This window comes from Muntiacus reevesi, chromosome 3 (genome assembly GCF_963930625.1).
Source record: "Muntiacus reevesi chromosome 3, mMunRee1.1, whole genome shotgun sequence".
In the NCBI taxonomy this organism is placed as follows: domain Eukaryota; kingdom Metazoa; phylum Chordata; class Mammalia; order Artiodactyla; family Cervidae; genus Muntiacus; species Muntiacus reevesi.
In genome coordinates this window covers 236,261,860-236,282,957 of record NC_089251.1, presented here as the reverse complement: position 1 = coordinate 236,282,957, position 21,098 = coordinate 236,261,860, and the positions used below count along the sequence as shown (strand labels likewise).

At 39.7% G+C, this 21,098-nt stretch overlaps 1 protein-coding gene across 1 annotated transcript in view; it reads left to right on the top strand.

The window, feature by feature from the left end:
* DPP4 (dipeptidyl peptidase 4) overlaps positions 1-21,098 on the top strand; it is an 82,067-nt gene that overhangs the window by 16,370 nt on the left and 44,599 nt on the right. Inside the window, exons 3-9 of the mRNA XM_065931645.1 lie at positions 5,669-5,764; positions 6,171-6,262; positions 7,557-7,637; positions 14,892-14,944; positions 15,058-15,130; positions 15,993-16,113; positions 20,876-21,036. Of these exons, the coding sequence (XP_065787717.1) occupies positions 5,669-5,764; positions 6,171-6,262; positions 7,557-7,637; positions 14,892-14,944; positions 15,058-15,130; positions 15,993-16,113; positions 20,876-21,036 (677 nt within the window). The remainder of the gene's footprint in view (positions 1-5,668; positions 5,765-6,170; positions 6,263-7,556; positions 7,638-14,891; positions 14,945-15,057; positions 15,131-15,992; positions 16,114-20,875; positions 21,037-21,098) is intronic.

Here is a 21,098-nt window from a genome sequence, read left to right as displayed (position 1 = left end):
CCTAGGTTCTCAACTAACACAATTGGTTATACATTGTATATGTAATAGGTTCCTATTATAATAGGTTTATAATACTTTTCATACAAATAACATGGACATAAAAAAACAAACAGAAAAAAATAAAAAACATTTAAAATCTTATAGATTTGAAAAGCATAAAAGTACAGTGCAATAACTGGCATACAGGGGCTGGCACTCACATTGACATCTTTGAAAGTCTGCAACTTGAACGTTCATATATAGGGGACTGTATTAAAGTTGTTAACTGTTTTTGATTTTTAAATTCAAGGAGGCATGAATCTAGAAGTTTTGGTGTAAGCTGATGGGTAACATATGATTAACCGCTCTGCTTGGCCAGCACAGCGCTTTGATCAGTCAAATGAACAGCATGTCCCAGGCCCTCCGGGAAAACCAAAGGAGCAGCCAAAGACCTTCAGGGTGCCCTGTCAGTGAGCAAGCAGACAAGGAAAGAGAAATGTTGAGCGTGTCCTCTGGTGTTTGACAGAATAGGTTGGCAGCAAACAGTGAACTTGCTAAAGGTCAAAACTTGAACTTGGCACTCATGTCTCATAGAACTTGCTTATCTAGAGGTTTCGAAAGTATCTTCCAGTGAGCGCTGCTCATCAAATGGCAAGGCAAAAAACAAGGAACATTTGTTGCTCTGCTTGTTCCAGTTTTGCAGTGGTGTTTGGGGTGTGGGGAGCCAGGACAGGGAACCTTGGCATGCAGGGTCGTTGTAAAGGACCTGAGTGAGGGTACCACAAGCTGAGGGTGGCCCAGGCCTCACACCTATGTTTTGGGCCATAGCAAGCGCACAGCATCAGTGTTGGTATCTGAACATCAGCAGAGGGATCAGAATCAGGCTGAGCAGAAGCGAGCCTGAATCTGGTGGAGATGGTGGGTGTAGAAATTCTGAGGCCTGATGAGAGGATGAGTCCTGCGGTGTCAGGTGAGGTGGTGGGAAAGGTAAGTGCCCAGTGAGGAGGAGCAGCATCTGGGTCAGCAGGTGGCATCACAGAGGACTTTTGCCTCAGTTATTTTATTATTACAGATTGAAGTGTGCTATAAAACCTGGGCAAATATTCCCATGTGAGATACCACTTAGATAGCACCGTATCTGATCTATATTGTAGGTACTCAGTTCATTCTCTTCTTACGAAATCAAAAGTCAGTGATAGATGGGAATTCTCTGGTGGCCCAGTAGTTAAGGCTTGGTGCTTTCACTGCCAGGGGTTTGATCCCTGGTCAGGGAAGTAAAATCCTGCAAGCTATGTGGCTCAGCCAAATTTTTTTTTTCAATAGTCAGTGATGTTTTATGTTGCTATGTCTGTCTTATTATAGAAATGTATGTCTTAGTATGTGTGGACTGCTGTTACAAAACAACCAGAGACAGGTGGCTTAAGCAATAAACATTTATTTCTTACAGTTCTGGAAGCTAGGATGTCCAAGGTCAAGGTGCCAGCAGACTTCGTGCTTAGTGTTGGGTGAGGACCTGTTTTTTGTGTCCTCACATAGCAGAAGAGGCAAGAGAGCTTTCTAGAGTCCCTTTGTAATGTTTTATTTTATTTTGGTTGCAAAACACATGGGATCTTAGCTCCCCGACCAGGGATGCTACACATGCCCACTGCATTGGAAGTGCGGGAAGTCACTTTTTAAAGGGTATTAATCCAATTCATGTGGAGAAGGCAATGGCACCCCACTCCAGTACTCTTGCCTGGCAAATCCCATGGACGGAGGAGCCTGGTAGGCTGCAGTCCATGGGGTCGCTGGGAGTCGAACACGATTGAGCGACTTCACTTTCACTTTTCACTTTCATGCATTGGAAAGGGAAATGGCAACCCACTCCAGTGTTCTTGCCTAGGGAATCCCAGGGACGGGGGAGCCTGGTGGGCTGCTGTCTATGGGGTCGCACAGAGTCGGCCACAACTGAAGTGACTTAGCAGCAGCAGCAGCAATCCAATTCATGAGGGCTCCACCTCACGACCTAATCACCTTCCAAGGGCTTCCCCTTCCAATACCATCGCATGGCGGTTAGGATTTCAGCATGTGAATTTTGAGAGGACACAAGCACTTATTCGGTTGCATGTATATGTGTGGTTGGTGTGTAAATCGACCTATTTCTGTAGATCTGTCTAAACATATTCATCAGCAGATAATATTTGCAATGTGCACATCTATAACCACTGATACTTTGATTTGTACTAATTTGGGGATATGTTTTACATCTGTCCATTTTAGACTAATAGCTCTTGATAGCAGGGTGTTTATTCTCTACAATAATATTCACTTTATAATGATTTGATATATAATAGGATGATTGGATGAATATAAACAATGAGGGTGTTTAGTGAACAAATCCACATTTGTAGTTTTGTAGTCCAATATGAGTTACAAATACTATTTTCTGTAGCACAAGGCTTTATTTCTTGTTTAAAAGTTAGGTTCAAGGACCACTTCACCCACTTGTATTTTTGCTAACAAATACAAATGTTTTACTAACCTTCAGAGGAGAAATGCAGGATTGAATTGAAAAAAACAATAGTTAAAAAAAATCTTTTACGTAACAAAGTAGGCTTAAACAAAATCAATAAAATAATAAAGTGAAGTGTAGCAAGTTTATCTGCCAAAACTGAAGGTTTTATAGGCAGAAACAAGATTATGTTATGAGATCAAATCCAAAGAAATAAAATCTTAAAAACATTTTTTGAAGGGACATTTCCTGTAAGAGAACTACCTTTCCATGGGCTGTAAAAAATTAACAAGAGAAGATGCTGCTGACTTTGAAATCCCTCTCAAGGAACTGCAGTTATAGCAATATTATGGTAGTGGCTGATTTTGTGAGTGTTTGTTTATATGTATGTGAAAAATATAGAGAGTTTGGAAAAAGACTTTAGGGTATTTGTAATCAGCAGATGCTCTGGGACTGAGGAAGAGGAATCACATTGGCGTAACTATGCTTATAGGATGACACCCAACACCAACCAATGAAAACTTTTTTTACATGTCTCTATCAAGGCATGGGCTTCCCTGGTGGCTCAAATGGTAAAGAACCCCCTTGTAATGCGGGATACCTGGGTTTGATCCCTGGGTTGGGAAGGTCCCCTGAAGGAGGGCATAGCAACCCACTCTAGTATTCTCGCCTGGAGAATCCCCATGGACAGAGGAGCCTGGCGGGCTACCGTCCGTTGGGTCACAAAGAGTCAGACACGACTGAGCGACCCAGCCCAGCGCAGCACATTAAGACATACCTCTGCGCTGCTGCTGAGTCGCTTCAGTCTGTACGACTCTGTGCGGCCCCATAGACGGCAGCCCACCAGGCTCCCCGGTCCCCGGGATTCTCCAGACAAGAACACTGGAGTGGGCTGCCATTTCCTTCTCCAGTGCATGAAAGTGAAAAGTGAAATTGAAGTCGCTCAGTCGTGTCCGACTCTGTGCGACCCCATAGACGGCAGCCCGCCAGGCGCCCCTGTCCCCGGGGTTCTCCAGGCAAGAACACTGGAGTGGGCTGCCATTGCCTTCTCCAATGCAGGAAAGTGAAAGGTGAAAGTGAAGTCGCTCAGTCGTGTCCGACTCTTCGCGACCCCATGGACTGAAACTACCAGGCTCTTCCCTCCATGGGAGTCTCCAGGCAAGAGTACTGGAGAAGGGTGCCATTGCCGCCTCCAGTTCTAGATGCTAAGGTTGATGAAAAACAACCCCCCCAAAACCAATCAACAAAAACACAAAGCCTTGTCTTCAAAGAATACATGGCCTACTTGAGTAGGTCACACAGGTAGGCATGGAAAAAGAGTTATCAACACGAAGTATTAAGTGATAGGAGCCCAGTGAGTAGTGTAGGGGCAAAAGTCAAAGGCAGAATTGAATGACAGAGGAAGTAAATGGAGGCTGGAGGATTGTGACAGATGGGGAAGCAGTCGAGGACATTCCAGGAAGTCGCTTAGGGCAAGGACTAGAGGTAAGTAAGCCTAAGAGAATCCACTGCGTTCAGTAAGATTAGTGTGACTGGATCAGAAGGTTCTTGCAGGAAGAGAGCAGAAATAAGCCTAGAGCCTCATGTCAGATTGTGGAGGCTGCAAGTGCCAGGTGAAGGAGTCTGAATCTTCCTGTAGACAGTGAAGACTCAGTGAAAGCTTTTGTGGAAGAGCTCACCAGATGATAGTGGGACTTCAGAAAGATCATTCCAGTGATGGTGCAGTACAGGAACTGGTGTGGAAGAATCTGATGGCAGCATACCTGGAGAAAAGATTTCAAAGGAAGAGTCAGTAGGGTAGATTATTTGTAGGTGATGGTAAAAAAGAAAGAGACATCAAAATGATCTTCAGATCTTGAATTTGGGTCTTCAGTAACAGAGTATAAAATCACACAATTTCCTATGGAAATCTAGTTTTGGAAGGTGGACAATTATTCTAGACAAGATATGATAGGATTAGAGTGGGACAAATCAAGTAAGAAGGCTGAACACCACACTGGAAATGTGAGTGTGGGTGTAGTAGGCTAAGGTAATGAGTGCAGATTTTGTCATTTATCTAAGTGGAAAGTATTCCTGAAGTCGCATTCTCTTGAGTTCCCTGCAAGGAAGACTGTAGAGAGAGATGAGCAGAAAGTTGAAGACTAATTCCAAAGCATTTCTGCCTTGCTAGTCAATGGAGAAAAAGACAGTCAAAGTAGGAGATGGAAAACTAATGGTCAGAGAGTTAAGAGAAGGACTGAGGTGTCACAGAATCCAAGAGAAAGGTTCCATGTAAATTTTAATCAAGGTCAAGGAAAAGTGATGATAGAAACAAAGATCTCTGAACTGGGTGATTAGCATATCTTAAAGGTTTGTGTGGAGCAAGAGGACTTAGCAGTGAAACTTAGAGCCTCACAGAAGGATGATCTAGCTTTGTGTCATGCATTGCATGGCTACATGACTGAAAAGGTGCTTATCCAGTCAAGATATACTCAACTTGGTACATCAACTGTATATCAGAATTTAAAGACTTAATACAGAAAGAAATAATGTGAAAAATCTCGTTGTTGTTGTTTAGTTGATAAGCATGTCCAACTCTTTTGTGACCCAACTCTTTTGTGACTTGGTGGGCTGTAGCCCACCAAGCTCCTCTGTCCATGAGATTTTCCCAGCAAGAATACTGGAGTTGGTTGCTATTTCCTCCTCCAGGGGATCTTCCAGACCCAGGGATCTAACCCAAGTCTCCTGTGTCTCCTGCATTGGCAGGCAGATTCTTTACCACTGAGCCACATGGGAAGCCCTCAAAGATCTCATTAGTAACATTTAAATGTTGATAACACATTGAAATGGTAACATATTTGATATGTTGGCTAAATAAAATATGCTATTAAGACTAATTTTACCTTAAAAAATTTAAAATATGGTTACTAGAAAATGTACTCATACTATATTTCCCTTGAGCATTGCTGATCTAGACCTTTGAAATGAAGCTCATTAATATAGCACTGTAAAACACATGCTCACATCCACTTGAACAGCTAAATGCGTGTTTACCCATCTACTCAATCCAAAATCTTTCAGAGTGTCTTTTGCATTTTGTGAATGTATTTCTGTATTTTGTGATCAGTGTATACTGTAGAAATCCATTTTGAAAACTTTTATTCAAAACAAGTTATCCCTTCATACTGAATATTTGACTTTTTTTCCCCCAACCAATAGATGATGCTTCAACTGATAGTCGCAGAACCTACACTCTAGCTGATTATTTAAAAAATACTTTTAGAATGAAGTTCTACAACTTGAGATGGGTTTCAGGTAAGGCTTTTTGGTGGATAGAGGGGCTGATTTTTATGCTTATTTTCATTTTATGCTTAATTTCAGTTAGGTTTTGGGGCACCTTTATGGCAATGAGAATATATTCTTATTTTTTAAAACCATATGGGAAAGTATTGTTTTCTACTTACGGGTGCAAAAGGAGATAAGACAGAAAGAAACCTTAATATTTCTTTGACATGTACTATAAAAAATTAAAAGTGAATTGAACCCTTTATAATAATGATGGGAAAATGAAGGCATACTAGTGTAATATTCATCAGTTCATGTTTTTCCAACTTAGAACTTGTGTGAATTTAAATCTTACATTTTTATTGCATGAATTTTTAGTTTATGAAGATGTTTAATAGCAACTTGAAGTATTGATCTGGTCGTTTTCTCTCTTTAGATCATGAATATCTCTACAAACAAGAAAATAATATCTTGCTATTCAATGCTGAATATGGAAACAGCTCCATTTTCTTGGAGAACAGTACATTTGTATGTTTAATCACATAATTAATTCATGCTTTAAGGGAATTCTGGGGATTTTTTTCATAACCTTTCAAATCATGAGTACTATCGTTTCTCTTCCTGTTGGACTCTTTCTGCAGCATATGGTGCGGTGGATCTTTCTCTTCTTGGAATGCTCCCTGCCTTGGTTACTTTTTAGTCTTCTTTGACGATTCCTCCTCCTCTGCCCATTCTCTTACGTGTAAGTGCTCCTCAGGGCCCTGTCTTCACTGCGAGCCTCCCTCCTCACCTTGCGTGCTCCCCTTCAGCATATTCCATGCATTTCCACAGCATCAGTGCTTCTTAGATACATGCTTGTAATACTAACCTCCTCCCAAGATATAGACCTCTGTTTCCAATAGCTTGCTGGCTCCTGCACATGGATGGTCTGCAGGCATTTTAAACTCAGTATCCTGAGCTAAGCTAGTTATTCCCCCTTCCCTCTCCTAGCAAAGGGAAGGCATCCTATTCCTCTTCCCCGTCTTAGTAAATAGCGCCCTCCTCCAGGTCACTTAAGCTAGAAATCTCAGAATCTTCCTTAATTCCTCTGTTATCCCCCTTACTGAGCTACTCAATAAACCCTATCAGTTCTCTCTTGTGATGTCAAGTGTCTCTCAGGTTTCCATTTCCACAGTATAACCCTGGTTGAAAGTCTTGATTAATTTTGTGACAGTGAGTACTATATTATAACGTGTATCCCCCTCTCTCCATTCTGTAAATCAGAACACAACATTGCCCAAGTCCAAGGCTAATGCAACCCCTCCTCTCTCATCTCATCTTAGCCACTGGGTTGCCAGAGCATCTTTGGACAAGGCACATAAGATTCTGTCACATCCATGTGCAAAAAGTAGTTCATAGCTCCATTTCTTATATTTAGACACTACCTATTTTTCTAATTGTATGTCCTCTCTTTGTCTGACACACCCCATACTGTATTCAGATTAAACTTAGGCAGTCTCTAAATATGCATGCCCTTTCCACATCTGGGTTTATACTCTTGCCATTTCCCCTCCTGAGAAAGTTCTCTATCTGTTCCTGATCCCCACCCTCATATCCATCTTTCCTTGCTTAAAATTAATCTTTCCCTCCCTGACTCTCTAACCCTGATCACCACCCACCTTGCCTCATGGTCATCTGTGTAGGGGAATGTGCCCCCTCTTCTAGACTGGAACCTCCCAAGGTACGAGACACAAGTCTAGAACCATACCCAACAATAGTAGGTACTCAACAATAGCAGTTAAATGGAATCATTCAACTGTTTTTCTTTCTACTTGATTGACAGGATGAATTTGGACATTCTATAAATGATTATTCAGTTTCTCCAGATAGACAATATATTCTCTTCGAATACAACTATGTGAAGGTAAAAGAAATACTTTTTTACTGTGACATTTAAAGAATCCTATGAGTGTGTTATTTTATAACTGATCTCAGGTCTATGAATATTTAAGGTTATTACCTAAGTCAAGTAATAGGCTCTAAAAACTTATTAATTTGGTATCAAAAGAAGAAACGGTCATTCTCCTTCATAAAAGATAAATCTAATGAGTGTTTTAAAATAAATTCATTTTAGAGTTTTCAAATACTAAAAAGTTTAAGTAATATTATAGATGTAGACTAAAATTATAAGTTAATAAAATAGAACTTATAATTTAAGAGTAAGTTTACATGTCTGACTTGTAATATCTAGTCACAGACTTTTATTTCCTTTGTCTGACAAATAGTAAGACTCTCAATTATTTGCTTTAAAAACAGTTAGATGTCTCATTCCAGAAGAGATTCTGTGAAGTGACTCAGACCACCTCTCAGCCCTCAGGTCCCACCATATACAAACCATTCCTAAGGGGCAGGCTCGGCAGCAGTCACCAGCGCCCTGTGGGGAACACTGAGCTTCCGGCAGTCGCTCAGCTCAACATCAGATCCCCACACCTTCAGGAGAGGTTTCAGCCTAATCACACCTCGTTTTCATGTTTAGTTGTTGTTGTTGTTGCTCAGTCACTAAGTTATTGCTCAGATGGTAAAGAATCTGGCCTGCAATGTAGGAGACCCAGGCTCAGTCTCTGGGTCAGGAAGATCCCCTGGAGAAGGGAATGGTTACTCACTCTGGGATTCTTGCCTGGAGAATCCCATGGACAGAGGAGCCTGGTGGGCTACAGTCCATGGGGTCACAAAGAGTCAGACACGACTGAGCAACTAACAGTTTCATGTTTAGGGTGGCTGTCAATCACCAGTGACTGTAACTGCAGCTTTTGATTATTCATGGATTTGACAATGGCTGTTGAGTATGAGAAGTTTTGAAACATACAAGAAAGATTAGAAACCTGTAGAGAGATTCTGCTTGAAAACAAAACACAAAGCTGGAGATCCTGACCTCTGCCTTTCTTTTCTAGAATAAAGAGTAAATACTGAGTGGTCTTATCTCACACCATCACTGGTGTACTCAGGTCATGCAAACCATCCCATACTCCATTCCCATTTGAGGATGGTGACTCCCAGTCATAATATTTACCCTGGGTCATTGTGCTGCGCTCCATTTCCTGGACATGAAGTCTCGCTGACTAGGTCCTGCTAAACCAGTCCACCAGGAACGAATCAGAAGTTGATGCCAACTTTAACACATCTGTTTCCAATTAATGAATTAGTATTTGTTTAATTCAGTGATTCTTATTGCCATCTACAGATTAAAATCACATTAGAAACTTTTAAAAACTCCAAGTGTCCAGGGCCAATCCCCAGGTCAATAAAGTGAAGTCTCTGGGGGTGAAGCTGGCATCAGTTTTTTTTTTTTTTTTAAACATATAGAGTATTTTAACGAGCAACCAGGGTTGAGATCTGCTGGTTAACAATTTCCCATGTTAAAGTCAAACATATAATGACTGTGACATTGAGATAGAAACAGCAAGGTAAATACCAGTTCAATTTATTCTTTTGCCAAGTTCAACAAGTGCCATGTGATATGTACTAACAGATATATTTCATGGTTAGACCTTGCTGAAAAACCATCATTGGTAATTTGTATTTGTTATGTCACTGAAGTTTTCATGTGCATTTAACTTCTTTTGCTGTTTTCATTCTGTCCCCTTCATCCTGCCATCCGTGTTTCCCAAGAGTATCCATGCTCCTTTGAAAACCTAAGTTAGATTATGTCATGCCTATGTTTAAACTCTTGTGATCAGTAGCTTCTCATCACTTTCAGAATAAAACCCAAACTCTAACCAAGGCAACCTGAGAAGCCTGAGTGATTGGCCCTCAGTCTGCCCTTGTGAACTCACCACCCTCACTCCCGACCCCCACATTCACCACGCTTGGCCTGCGCTTACAGTGGATCACCTGAGGAGGTTTTTTTAAAATGCAGATACCTACAACCTACACCATGTCATCTGACTCAGCATAGCCATGGGTAATTTTAAGGACTCCCAAGTGATACAGGCTTCCCTGATAGCTCAGCTGGTAAAGAGCCTGCCTGCAATGCAGGAGACCCCGGGTTCATTCCTGGGTCGGGAAGATCTGATGGAGAAGGGATTGGCTACCCACTCCAGTATTCAAGAAACATATCCAGAACAAAGAAAAGTCTAGTTTTATTCCATTTCTCAGGAAGTTTATTTCAAGTGTTCTTTAGACCCTGCCGTGTGGCTTCTCCATGACTGAGCCAGCACATTCAGAAAGATCAATTCTTACTTTTAAGTTGTGGCTATAAAAAGATAAGTGAGTGAGTGAGTGAGAATGTAAATAAATAAGTACCATGCAGCCTAGTACAGAAGTTCTCATAACATCTCCCCTCTTTACCTAATGCTGTACAGACAATAATAGTTGCATCATCTGTGATGTGTTCACAGGAGCCCTGCTAAGTACTTCACATGCATTCTCATGTTCCCGAGATTGTTTCTGTTACTATCCTCATCTTCCTAAAGAGAAAACTGGAGCTTAAAAAGAAGCCTGTCTGATATTACATGTTAGAGACTTGTCTTCATCCATTTGGGTCACTATAACACCACAGACTGGGTGACTTAATAACAGAAATTTGTTCCTCAGAGTTTTGGAGGCTGAGAAGTCCAGAATCAAGGTGGCACCAGATTCGGTGTCTGGCAAGGTCCTGCTTCCTATGTCATAGTTGGCCATCTTCTCCAAGTGTCCTCACATGGTGGAAGGGGCAAGGGAACTAATATATGAGGAAATGAATCCCACTCATGAGGGCTTCCCCCCCTCACAAGGGGGGGAAGTCACTCCAGAGTGGCCCCACCTCCAGAATACTATCACATTAGGAGTTAAAGTTTCAACATATGAGTTGGGGAAAGGAGGAGATACAAAGATTCAGTCTATAGGAACACTTGAGTCCAGGTTAGAAGACTCCAAAACTTGTATTCTTATACATGATCATTCCTACCTTTGTGCTTGAACCTCTCTCTGCCATGATGCTTTTCTTGCCCTTCTCTGTGTGACAGCCCTCTGAGACCAATAATCACCTTTTCTATAAGCCTCTCGGCCTCCTCAATTCCTAATTTGATTCCTGCCTTTCCCCACCCATCTCCATTGCATGCTCTGTGATTCTTTTCCAGTAGTTTATGTCTCCATATCCCCCATTCAACGATGAGCTCCTTAAAAAGAGGGAGCCTGTCTTATCCAGTAATGCCTAATCAAGAGGATAGGTGCCAATGTTTATAGCCTAAATAGACTATGAGTCTGTTTCAAAAGATGAAGTGAATATACAAACATCTTGGATTTCCCTTTACAGCCCCTGATAGATCTGTCATCCTGAAATGATCTCAAAACTTCTTAAATCTCTTAATATTTTTAGCCTGTACCACAACTTTTGGCTCTAACGAGCATTATACTCTGAGGTTTCCTAGAAGCAAGCATGGAGTGTGTCAAAATAATCCAGGATTCAAAAAGAAATGTATGACTTGCAAAAAGAGGAGACTTAATAAATATTTGTTGACATGAGAGGATGGGACGGTGATAAATGATGAGTGGGCAACATAATTCAAGATTAGAAGCCTGACTTTTGTCTCAGCTCTGCCAATACAGCTCGGGGTCCTTGGGCTACCCACTTCATTATTTCAGCCTCATAGGTAACATTTAATTATTTTAGTTTGGTTTATTTCTTGAATATTCCTATGTGGCTTGTGCTAGGACAGACTCCAGGTGTTTAAAGCTGAATAAGACACAATTTCTTACCTCTGGGAATATGTTAGGAAAAACAGATATATAGGCAAGTAATTTTTTAAAAAATATTTTAAATTTATATCTGCCTCCTCATATAAACATTAATTTTTCATAAATGCAAATATGTGATCATATTTTAAAAAACCTTCAGTCTCACTGTTTTTCCATTTTTTTGCTTGGCCCTCTATTCCTCATGGGCTTCCCAGGCTCAGTGGTAAAGAATCAGCCTGCCATTGCAGGAGTCATGGATTTGATCCCTGGCTCGGGAAGATCCCCTGGAGAAGGAAATAGCAACCCACTCCAGCTTTCTTGCCTGGAAAATCCCCATGGACAGAGGAGCCTCGTGGGCTACAGTCCATGGGGTTGCAAAGAGTCAGCACGACTTAGTGAGTAGACAACAACTCCTCCTCATCTCACTGCCTTTTTCCCAGGTATCCCATGTTGAGAACCTATTGTATATCCCTCTATATTTTATATTTGTTTATTCACTTAATTCTATGAAGATAGAGATTCTTTTTAGTTATTGCTTATTTTATAAAAATGGAATCCTATTTTCCATACTTTTCTGTAAATTGCATTTCTCACTCAGAGATACCATGTGGATATTCTTCCAAGTCATCTGTTATGGCTCTAATTCATTTTTTTTTGAATTAATAGACTTTATTTTTTAGAGCAGCTTTAGGTTTACGGAAAATGAGTGGAAAGTGCAGGGAGTTTCCATATACTTCATTACCACCCCTCCACCTCACTCCGTCCCTGTTATTTTTGCTATTATTAACATTTTGCATAAGTGTAGTAGTACATTTGTTACAATTGATGAGCCAATACTGACACCTTATTTTTAATTAGAGTCCATCATTTGCATTAGGGTTTATTCTGTGTTGTACATTTTATGAGTTTTGACAAATGTATAATGTATAATGATTTTTATCTGTCATTATGTTAATAGTATCATACTATACTAATCCATAAATAACTTCTGTATAAAGAAAACTCTCAGCTCAAATAATTTTACCAGCAAATTCCTTGTTTTTTATCCAAATGAGCTAAAAACTTATACCTATGCAAAAAAACTTACACACAAAATTTTTACAGCAGATTTATTCATGCTTTGGCAAACATGAATACTTGTCTGTATGTATTAAAGTCCATAGTTTACATTAGGGTTTACTCTCTGTGTTGGACATGTTTTCATTTTTCCTAAAAATCTTCTATGCTCTGCCAGTTTCTCCCTCCCTTCACGTGAACCTCTAGGAACCACTGATCTTTACTCTCTGTGTCATTTTGTCTTTTCCGGAATGTCACGTGGTTGAAACCATACACTATGTAGCATTTTCAGATTAGCTTCTCTCACTTTACAATATGCTTTTAAGTTTCCTTCATCTCTTTTAATGTCTTCTGGCTCATTCCTTTTTGTTCTGAATAATATTCTGGTCTTCTGCATGGCTGGTTATGTCCAAGTTTTGGCAAACATGGATAAAGTTGCTGTAAAAATTTGTGTGTAGGTTTTAATGTAGATATAAGTTTTCAACTCATTCAGATAAATAACAAGGAGTTTGCTGGCAAAATTATTTGAACTGGGAGTTTTCTTTGTACAGAGGTTATTTATAGATTCTGATGTTTATTAGATGTAAAACTACTCAGATTCACAATTTCATCTTACTTTTGATAACTCATTTTTCAAGGAATTTGTCCTTTTATCCTACTTTTAAAATGTATAGGTAGGAACTTCCCTACCATGTATACAAGGAAAAAATATCTTTTTTTTTTCTTTTCTCTTAAGCAAAGAAAAATATCTTAAGATTTTTTTTTAAATTAGTTGTTTATATGTCTGTCTTCCCTACCATACTCCTAGAGGTAAACATATAGTGGTTGGGACTTCACCTTCCAGTTTGGGGCAGTGAGGTGTTCAATCCCTAGCCAGGGAGCTAGAATTCCCACATGTGTCACAACCTAAAACCAACACATTAAAAATAGTGTTGTAACAAATTCAATAAAGACTTTTAAAATGGCATATCAAAAAGCTTTTTAAAAAAGTGTATGACTAAAACACATTTAACATAATCTGACTGTCTGTGGAGCCTGTTGTGGGGCTTCCCAGGTGGCCCTAGTGGTAAAGAATCTGCCTGTCAATGCAGGAGACACAAATTCCATCCCCAGGTCAGGAAGATCCCCTGGAGAAGGAAATGGCAACCCACTTCAGTATTCTTGCCTGGAAAATCCCATGGACAGAGGAACAGGGCAGACTACAGTCCATGGGGCTGCAAAGAGTCAGATAAAATGGAGTGACTGAGCACATACACAGAGCTTGTTGTGGCATCCCATTTTTTATTTCTGATATATTCATTCATACTTTTTTCTTACTCTCTTGGTAATTTTACTAGGGCCTTCAAAGAACCAGTTTTCAGGTTTTTTTGGTTTTTCTCTTGTATTTTCTTCTATTCAATTACTGCTTTTACCTTCATTAGGCTTCCCCAGTAGCTCAGACAGTAAAGTCTGCGTGCAATGTGGGAGACCTGGGTTCAATCCCTGGGTCAAGCAGATCCCCTGGAGAAGGAAATGGCAACCCACTCCAGTATTCTTGCCTGGAAAATCCCATGGACAGAGGAGCCTGGCAGGCTACAGTTCATGGGGTCACAAAGAGTTGGACATGACTGAGCAACTAACACTTTGCCTTTATTATTTCTTTTCCTTTAATTTCTTTGAATTTAGTTTTCTTTTCATTTTTTAGCTCCTTGAGATAGTTATTTAAAATATTGATAGTATGTGTATGAAAGTGAAAGTGAAAGTTGCTTAATCCTGTCTGACTCTTTGTGACCCTGTGGACTATGCAGTCCATGGAATTCTCCAGGCCAGGATACTATAGTGGGTCGCTTTTCCCTTCTCCAGTGTGCGTGTGTGTATATATATATATATACACACACACATGTGTGTGTTTGTGTGTGCCTGTGTGTGTATGTGTTTCAATTTTAATACACATTGCCAAGTGGCATTCAAGAAAACTATAGCACTTTATATTTTCATAATCAATGTAGGAGAGTAGACACCTCTCCTCATCACTACCACCAATAGAATTAGAGATCTTTAAGATATTTTGCCACTAAAATGGCTGAGAAGTGAACATTTCCTTTTTCATAAACAGATGAACTTTGCATTACTGTGCTAAATTCTGGGAATTATGTTTGCACAGAAAGTGGCATGCCAGCCCACTGTGGTCCTTTGCAGAAGCAAGGTCAGAGATAAATGATAAATGAAATCCAGAGGAGTTTGCACTAGTTAATTTCTGAGATACTTTCTAATTCCAAAATTTTAAGACTCTACATAGGGAACTATAAGATATAAAATGTGAGAATTATACAATGTTATATGGCTTTATCTCTCACCTGGGCTTCTATAGCAAGTGGTCAAGCTATCAAGAATCACAGAAGCCTGAAATGTCTATTTTCTTTTGTAGCAATGGAGGCATTCCTACACAGCTTCCTATGACATTTATGACTTAAATAAAAGGTCAGTGACTTCCTCTCAAAATCAATTATGCTTCTCTAGTGTAACAATCAAAAAGAAAAGAAATTCTACTGTGATTTATCCACTTGGAAATGTTTCTTTTTATATTTTTCCAGGCAGTTAATTACAGAAGAGAGAATCCCAAACAACACACAGTGGATCACATGGTCACCAGTGGGTCATAAATTGGTTAGTAAGTCTCTCTTCTTTACAGGAAAATAATGGTTCAAATCTTTCATTTGCAGAGGCTCCTAACCCTGATACAGAGTAGATTCTTAGGAAGGCTGTAGTCACTATCACATAGAGTATTATTGCCTAAAATAACATTTTATTAGTCTAACAGTAAATATTAATACAATTCCTGAAAATTTCTGAACTACTGTTAGGAAATTGTTTATTTACTGGCAAAAATGTTCATTAAACTCAAATTCTAACCCTGTTGTATTTTGTTTTTTGTTCTGTTTTATTTTGTTAATTTTTTTTTTTCAATTTTCCCACTTTCTGTTAGTTCTTTGACTTTTTCTATGTCACTATAGATACACCTTCATGTTCTATAGTCTTTGGAGAATGTCAGAAGTCCTGAAGAATCTAAACAGGAAGACAGACTGTTTATCTGTAGTTGACTCTGGGCTTGCAGCTGCCTTCTCTCTACTCAGCTCCCCCCACCACCCCCCCACCCCACCCCTCCAACCCCCCCACCCCCCCCACCCCTCCACCCCCCGCCAAGAGAAATGCAAAGCACACATCATTCTATAGAATTGGACAGTCTTCTGGGATTTGCATACACTTTACTATTCAATAGCAGTGGTTGTGGGCTGCTTCTTTTTGGTAGATAAAGAGTATGTTTAGGATTATTTGGGTATTATAGCATGTATACTTATACATTTAAGAACATAAATGACTCTTCCTCCTGCTCAAACGGAATAATCTAAGGTAGTCATTCCACTTGCATGACAATATTATTTGAGGATAAAATAGTAGACAAATTTTTTAAACTCTAGGATAAAATATAACATGGTTGTGTATCCATCTTTTTTTCCAATCTTTCTAGGCATACGTTTGGAACAATGATATTTATGTGAAAAATGAACCAAATTCGCCAAGTCAGAGGATCACACAAACTGGGGAAAAAGATGTAATCTATAATGGAATAACTGACTGGGTTTATGAAGGTAAAGACTTTAAAACGTTTTCAAATCAGAAAATCTGTTCATATTCAAAAACAGTTAAACTTGTCTTTGAAAACAGGGAAATTCAATGGCATTCAAAATAAGTTGTATTTTAAAAAAGTCATCAAATATCCTTTAGCACTCATGCACCAGGCATCTATCTCACAGACTAAGAATTTCTTCACAGTGAATGTTACTGCTACATCTTCACTGTCACTTCAGTGCTCCCATTGTCTTTGCTCTGCTGCTATAATTGGCTTGTCTGTGTAGGTAGCGTTTCTGCTTTACTGGGGCATAGAAGTCTCCAGATTAACATCAGATGTTTCTCAAACCAAGCCTACCTAGCCCAGAAGTTACTAAGGAAAACTAAAAACTCCAACAACGTTCCAAAAGATGACAAAACATTGTCTGGAGGTTATGGAGCCCAGGGAAAGAACGTGCCTCTTTTATAGAGAATTTGGGTTCATTTGAACACGGACAAATTATCATTTCCTGTTTTTAAAGAAGAAAAAAAATAATTAGACTTAGTGGGAAAATGGGTTCAAATAACAGAACTGAAAAAGTTAAAAAGAATGATTCTTTCTTTTAGGGTAAAGAGTTTTATAAAATATTAGGAAAACAGTATTTGTGTCTCTAGTTGCCAAGGTAAGAAGGCATTTTGAGGCTATTCCAAACCCTTTACAAGATTGTATGATGTTTATTAAAGACTCATCCTTTTTTTTTAACCTGCTATTTTTTCTCTACTTAAAAAAAGTTAGTTTTTCTTCATGGCTCAATTTTGGTACTTACCAGTTCAGGTTGAGTTCAATCAAATGGATAACTTTGTAAGAACAACAGAAAACACTTTAAAAGAAAAATAAATTCCCATGAACCAGAAACAAGTGTTAGATTAAAACTTATAATAAGATTTACTAACACTTGTCACTTAGACATTAAAAAGCATCTTTAACACTCGTTGGACAGCACAGCACAACCTCAGGATCCCCAGTGTGAGCTGGATAAAGAAATTCTCTTCCCAAAGCTCTGACCCACCCTTCCTTGGAACAGTTGGGCATCTCTAAGATAACATCACAACACTAAGGTTCTTTCTAAGGTAGATAATAGCTGGAGGAAACTTGTTTTGCCTGTTCGTGACTAAGCCATTCACAAGCAGAAGAACTGCTTCACAGTTCCAATGTGGGCCTGTCTTTAAAAATGGGACTTTACTGGGAAGACCCAGAGGGATCGGGTAGAGAGGGAGGTGGGAGGGGGGATCGGGATGGGGAATACATGTAAATCCATGGCTGATTCATGTCAATGTATGGCAAAAACCACTACAACATTGTAAAGTAATTAGCCTCCAACTAATAAAAATAAATGGAAAAAAAATGGGACTTTAGTCCCTACAGGGAAATTCCTACAATTGGTTTTGTACATTTACGAATACTCCATACTTAGAAAGAGCATACCTGTTTCTCCATATATCAGATCACTCTCCTGTTGGAGCCACCCTCTCCACTGAAACCGCGAAGACTTGTTGGGGTCAAAAAAATGCATTTGGAGAATCCATAGGTTCATTAGTAAAAGAACAAACAAAGCTGCAAGATCTAAACAGGGCCATGTGTTGCCCTGGGGAGGGACACTCACAGAAGAGCCTATAATCTGGAACTTGGGCCCCCTCCCCACCCTGGGTCCCCAAACAGCATTCTCTCTCAATTTCTCTGTTTTTGCATTATTTCATGATTTTCTAGTTGATTATTATTTACTTTAGTTAATAAACGGCTTGCCTGGTGGCTCAGATGATAAAGAATCTGCCTGCAATGTGGGAGACCTGGGTTCAGTCCCTGGATTGGGAAGTTCCCCTGGAGAAGGGAATGGCTACCCACTCCAGTATTCTTGCCTACACAATTACGTGGACGTAGGAGCCTCTCGGGCTACAGTCCACGGCATCACAAAGAGTCAGAACGACTGAGTAACTAACACGTCAGCTTCAACTTTTAGTTAATAAATGTGTTCTTTCTTTCTTTTTTAATAGTCTATCTTCTAGGATGAAGTTAATTACATAACAGTCACTTCTGAGTATGAATATCATTTACCTGACCCAGAGATGAAAATGAAAATTTTGGTGAGAGCACAGATGAGAGGGGATAGGCAAGGAAATAATTTGGGAAGAAGAGCACTCCTTACCCCCTGAGGCAGCAGTGTTGACAAGGGGGTGTGTGATTCACGTGGGGTGCCAACCACCGACAGGTCGCTATGCGAGGTGCTGGGGAAACAGACACAAATGCTACTCAACTGCTGCTCCCAGAGAGAGACAAAAAACCCAGCAAGTAATTGTCATGGAGCAAATGAAATATCCAGTTAGAGGGAGGAAACTGGGTCCCAATGGTGCCTAAGGAAGCAGAGTGGCAAGATGGGAGTTGTGGTGGGATGGGAGGTATCGCAGGATGGTGTGTTAGGGGGTGCTCACCACCAGTTCAGGTAGGGCTGGAAATCTTTTCTTCCCTTCATTGTTCTTCTTTCCCCCTACCCTTGATCCCTGTATTCTTAGAACTTTGACTTTGATCAGAGTAGTTTTATAATAATGGTTTTGACACATCATTGTTATGGAAAAATGTGTTCGGTATTCCCCTAAGTCAGAAAGAGACAATAAATACCATATGATATCACTTACATGTGGAATCTAAATATGACTCAAATGAACTTATCTATGAAACAGAAACAGACTCACAGACATAGAGAATAGACTTGTGGTTGCCAAAGTTGGGGTGGGGGGTGGGGAGGAATGGACTGGGAGTTCGGGCTTAGCAGATACAAACTATTATATACAGAATGGATAAACAACAAGATCTGACTGTATAGCATAGGAAATTATATTCAATATCCTGTGATAAACCATAATAGAAAAGAAAAATAAAGAATGAAAGTGAGAAAGGAGGAGTTCAGTATTCTAAACAACTACTAATTCAAAACATTTAACTCTACCTGCCACCTGTACTTAAAAATGGCTTTACAAACCATTACCTTGCTGTCAATGTATTCATTTTATGTAATTCCATGTTGATCTGAGATTAGAACCAATGAGTAGAAGCCACAGGGAATGAGACATTGATTTGGTATATGAAGACGTTTTTAGTGGGAAAGTCCCTTAGTTTGGAGTCACAAGGCCTGTGTTCTTGTCTCTGGCAATTCACTCACTCTCTCTAAACCTTAGGTGTCCTCTCAGTAAAGTAGCCTATGAATAGAGTCACCTAGGGTTCAATTAGGTAAGTGTTTTGTAAATTCTAAATTGCTGCATAAGTGTGACTCAGTGATATAGGTGTAAAGGAGTCAAAGGAGGAGCAAGCTGCCTGATCAAACAGAAGGGTTTCTGTTACTAGACGTGCTGAAATCGGCAGGAATGAACAGTGGAACTTGAATTCCAAACAGAAAAATCTGGATTCATTCTTGATTCTAGAAACTATGTGCCATGTGCTCCCAAGTAAATGACTTACTCTCTTTAAGCCTACCTGCTTTGCTTTGCTCACCTGCACAATGAATTATTATGAGGATTAAGTGAAATAATAGATGTCAGATATCAGTGTCTGGTGCATGTACAGAAGACATCAAATGTCAGCTGCTCATCCTTATAATGATTATATTTTATCATTATTATTATTCCTGTAACTACTACTGCGATTATCACTGTTATTGAAAGTAAGTATCTGGAAAATAAACTTTTGTCCGGAGGCTGTGAAAATCAGAAAAGTGGATTAAAATGATTTCCTAATTCTAAGATTCAAGTTTTTATGCTTTTGCTTTTACCTTTACACTCACAGCAGAATATTAAATGTGTAGATTAACTCTGCATAAAGGACTAGAAGGTTCCATCAAATCCACTTGAATCCTCTCTTCCCAGTTGATGAAAGAGGTTTTGGCATTTTAAGAGCCAGAGATTGGAAGTCCCATGAATTGACTCCATAATAAACATAGGAAAGAGCTACCTTTGCTAGAGACTGAGGATGAGTCCAACATTGTTCAGGAAAGCAAAACCTTTCCTTTCATTTGCCTCTGTCTTTGACCTCTTCCCCCATCAGCTGATATACCAGTGCATGCATGCTAAGTCACTTCAGTAGTGTCTAACTCTCTGCAACACGATGGACTGCAGCCCGTCAGACTCCTCCATCCATGGGATTCTCCAGGCAAGAATACTGGAGTGGGTTGCCATTTCCAACTTCAGGGGATCTTCCCGACCTAGAAATCAAACCCGTGTCTCTTACCCCAGAGGAAGGTGTTAATCTAAGAGAGTTATGAGTTTCTAGACTAGGCAAAGGAGGAGCTCCTTGATAGAAGTCTCATGGAGCTTCCTGCCATTCTAAATCCATCCTTCCCACATCTTTTGTGCCAAGAGGAGTAAACTCTGGGCACCATATTGGTTTGATAGCCTGGAGCCACACACCACCCACCAGTACCTTGCAGAATCAGTACAAACTGTTGACTGAAAATTAGAAAGGAGAATCAGCCCCTTATGTGAGATTTATTTTTCGTATGTTTTGTGGCATAAATTTAGAGGATTATAAGATAAAATGGTCCAGTGGGTTACTTATTTTTACAATCCAGCTCTATCCTTGAAGATTTTATTTTTATTCATTTGTATTACTCTGATTTTGGAAGCCCAGCAAATGCAAAGTGGTTCATTAGTTGAACCCTACTGTAATTACTAAAGCTAATGAGAACAATATTTTGAATGCCAAAGCCAATTTATCAGTTACTTCTTGTAACAGAACAATTTCTGCCTTTTTTTCAGAGGAAGTCTTCAGTACTTATTCCGCTCTGTGGTGGTCTCCAAACGGCACTTTTTTAGCATATGCCCAATTTAACGACACAGAAGTCCCGCTGATTGAATACTCCTTCTACTCTGATGAGTCACTGCAATACCCAAAGACCGTGAAGATTCCATATCCAAAGGTCTGTGCTCTGTTCATATAGCGGTTCCGTGATTTGATGGGAAGAGAATGGTTTCATTTAAT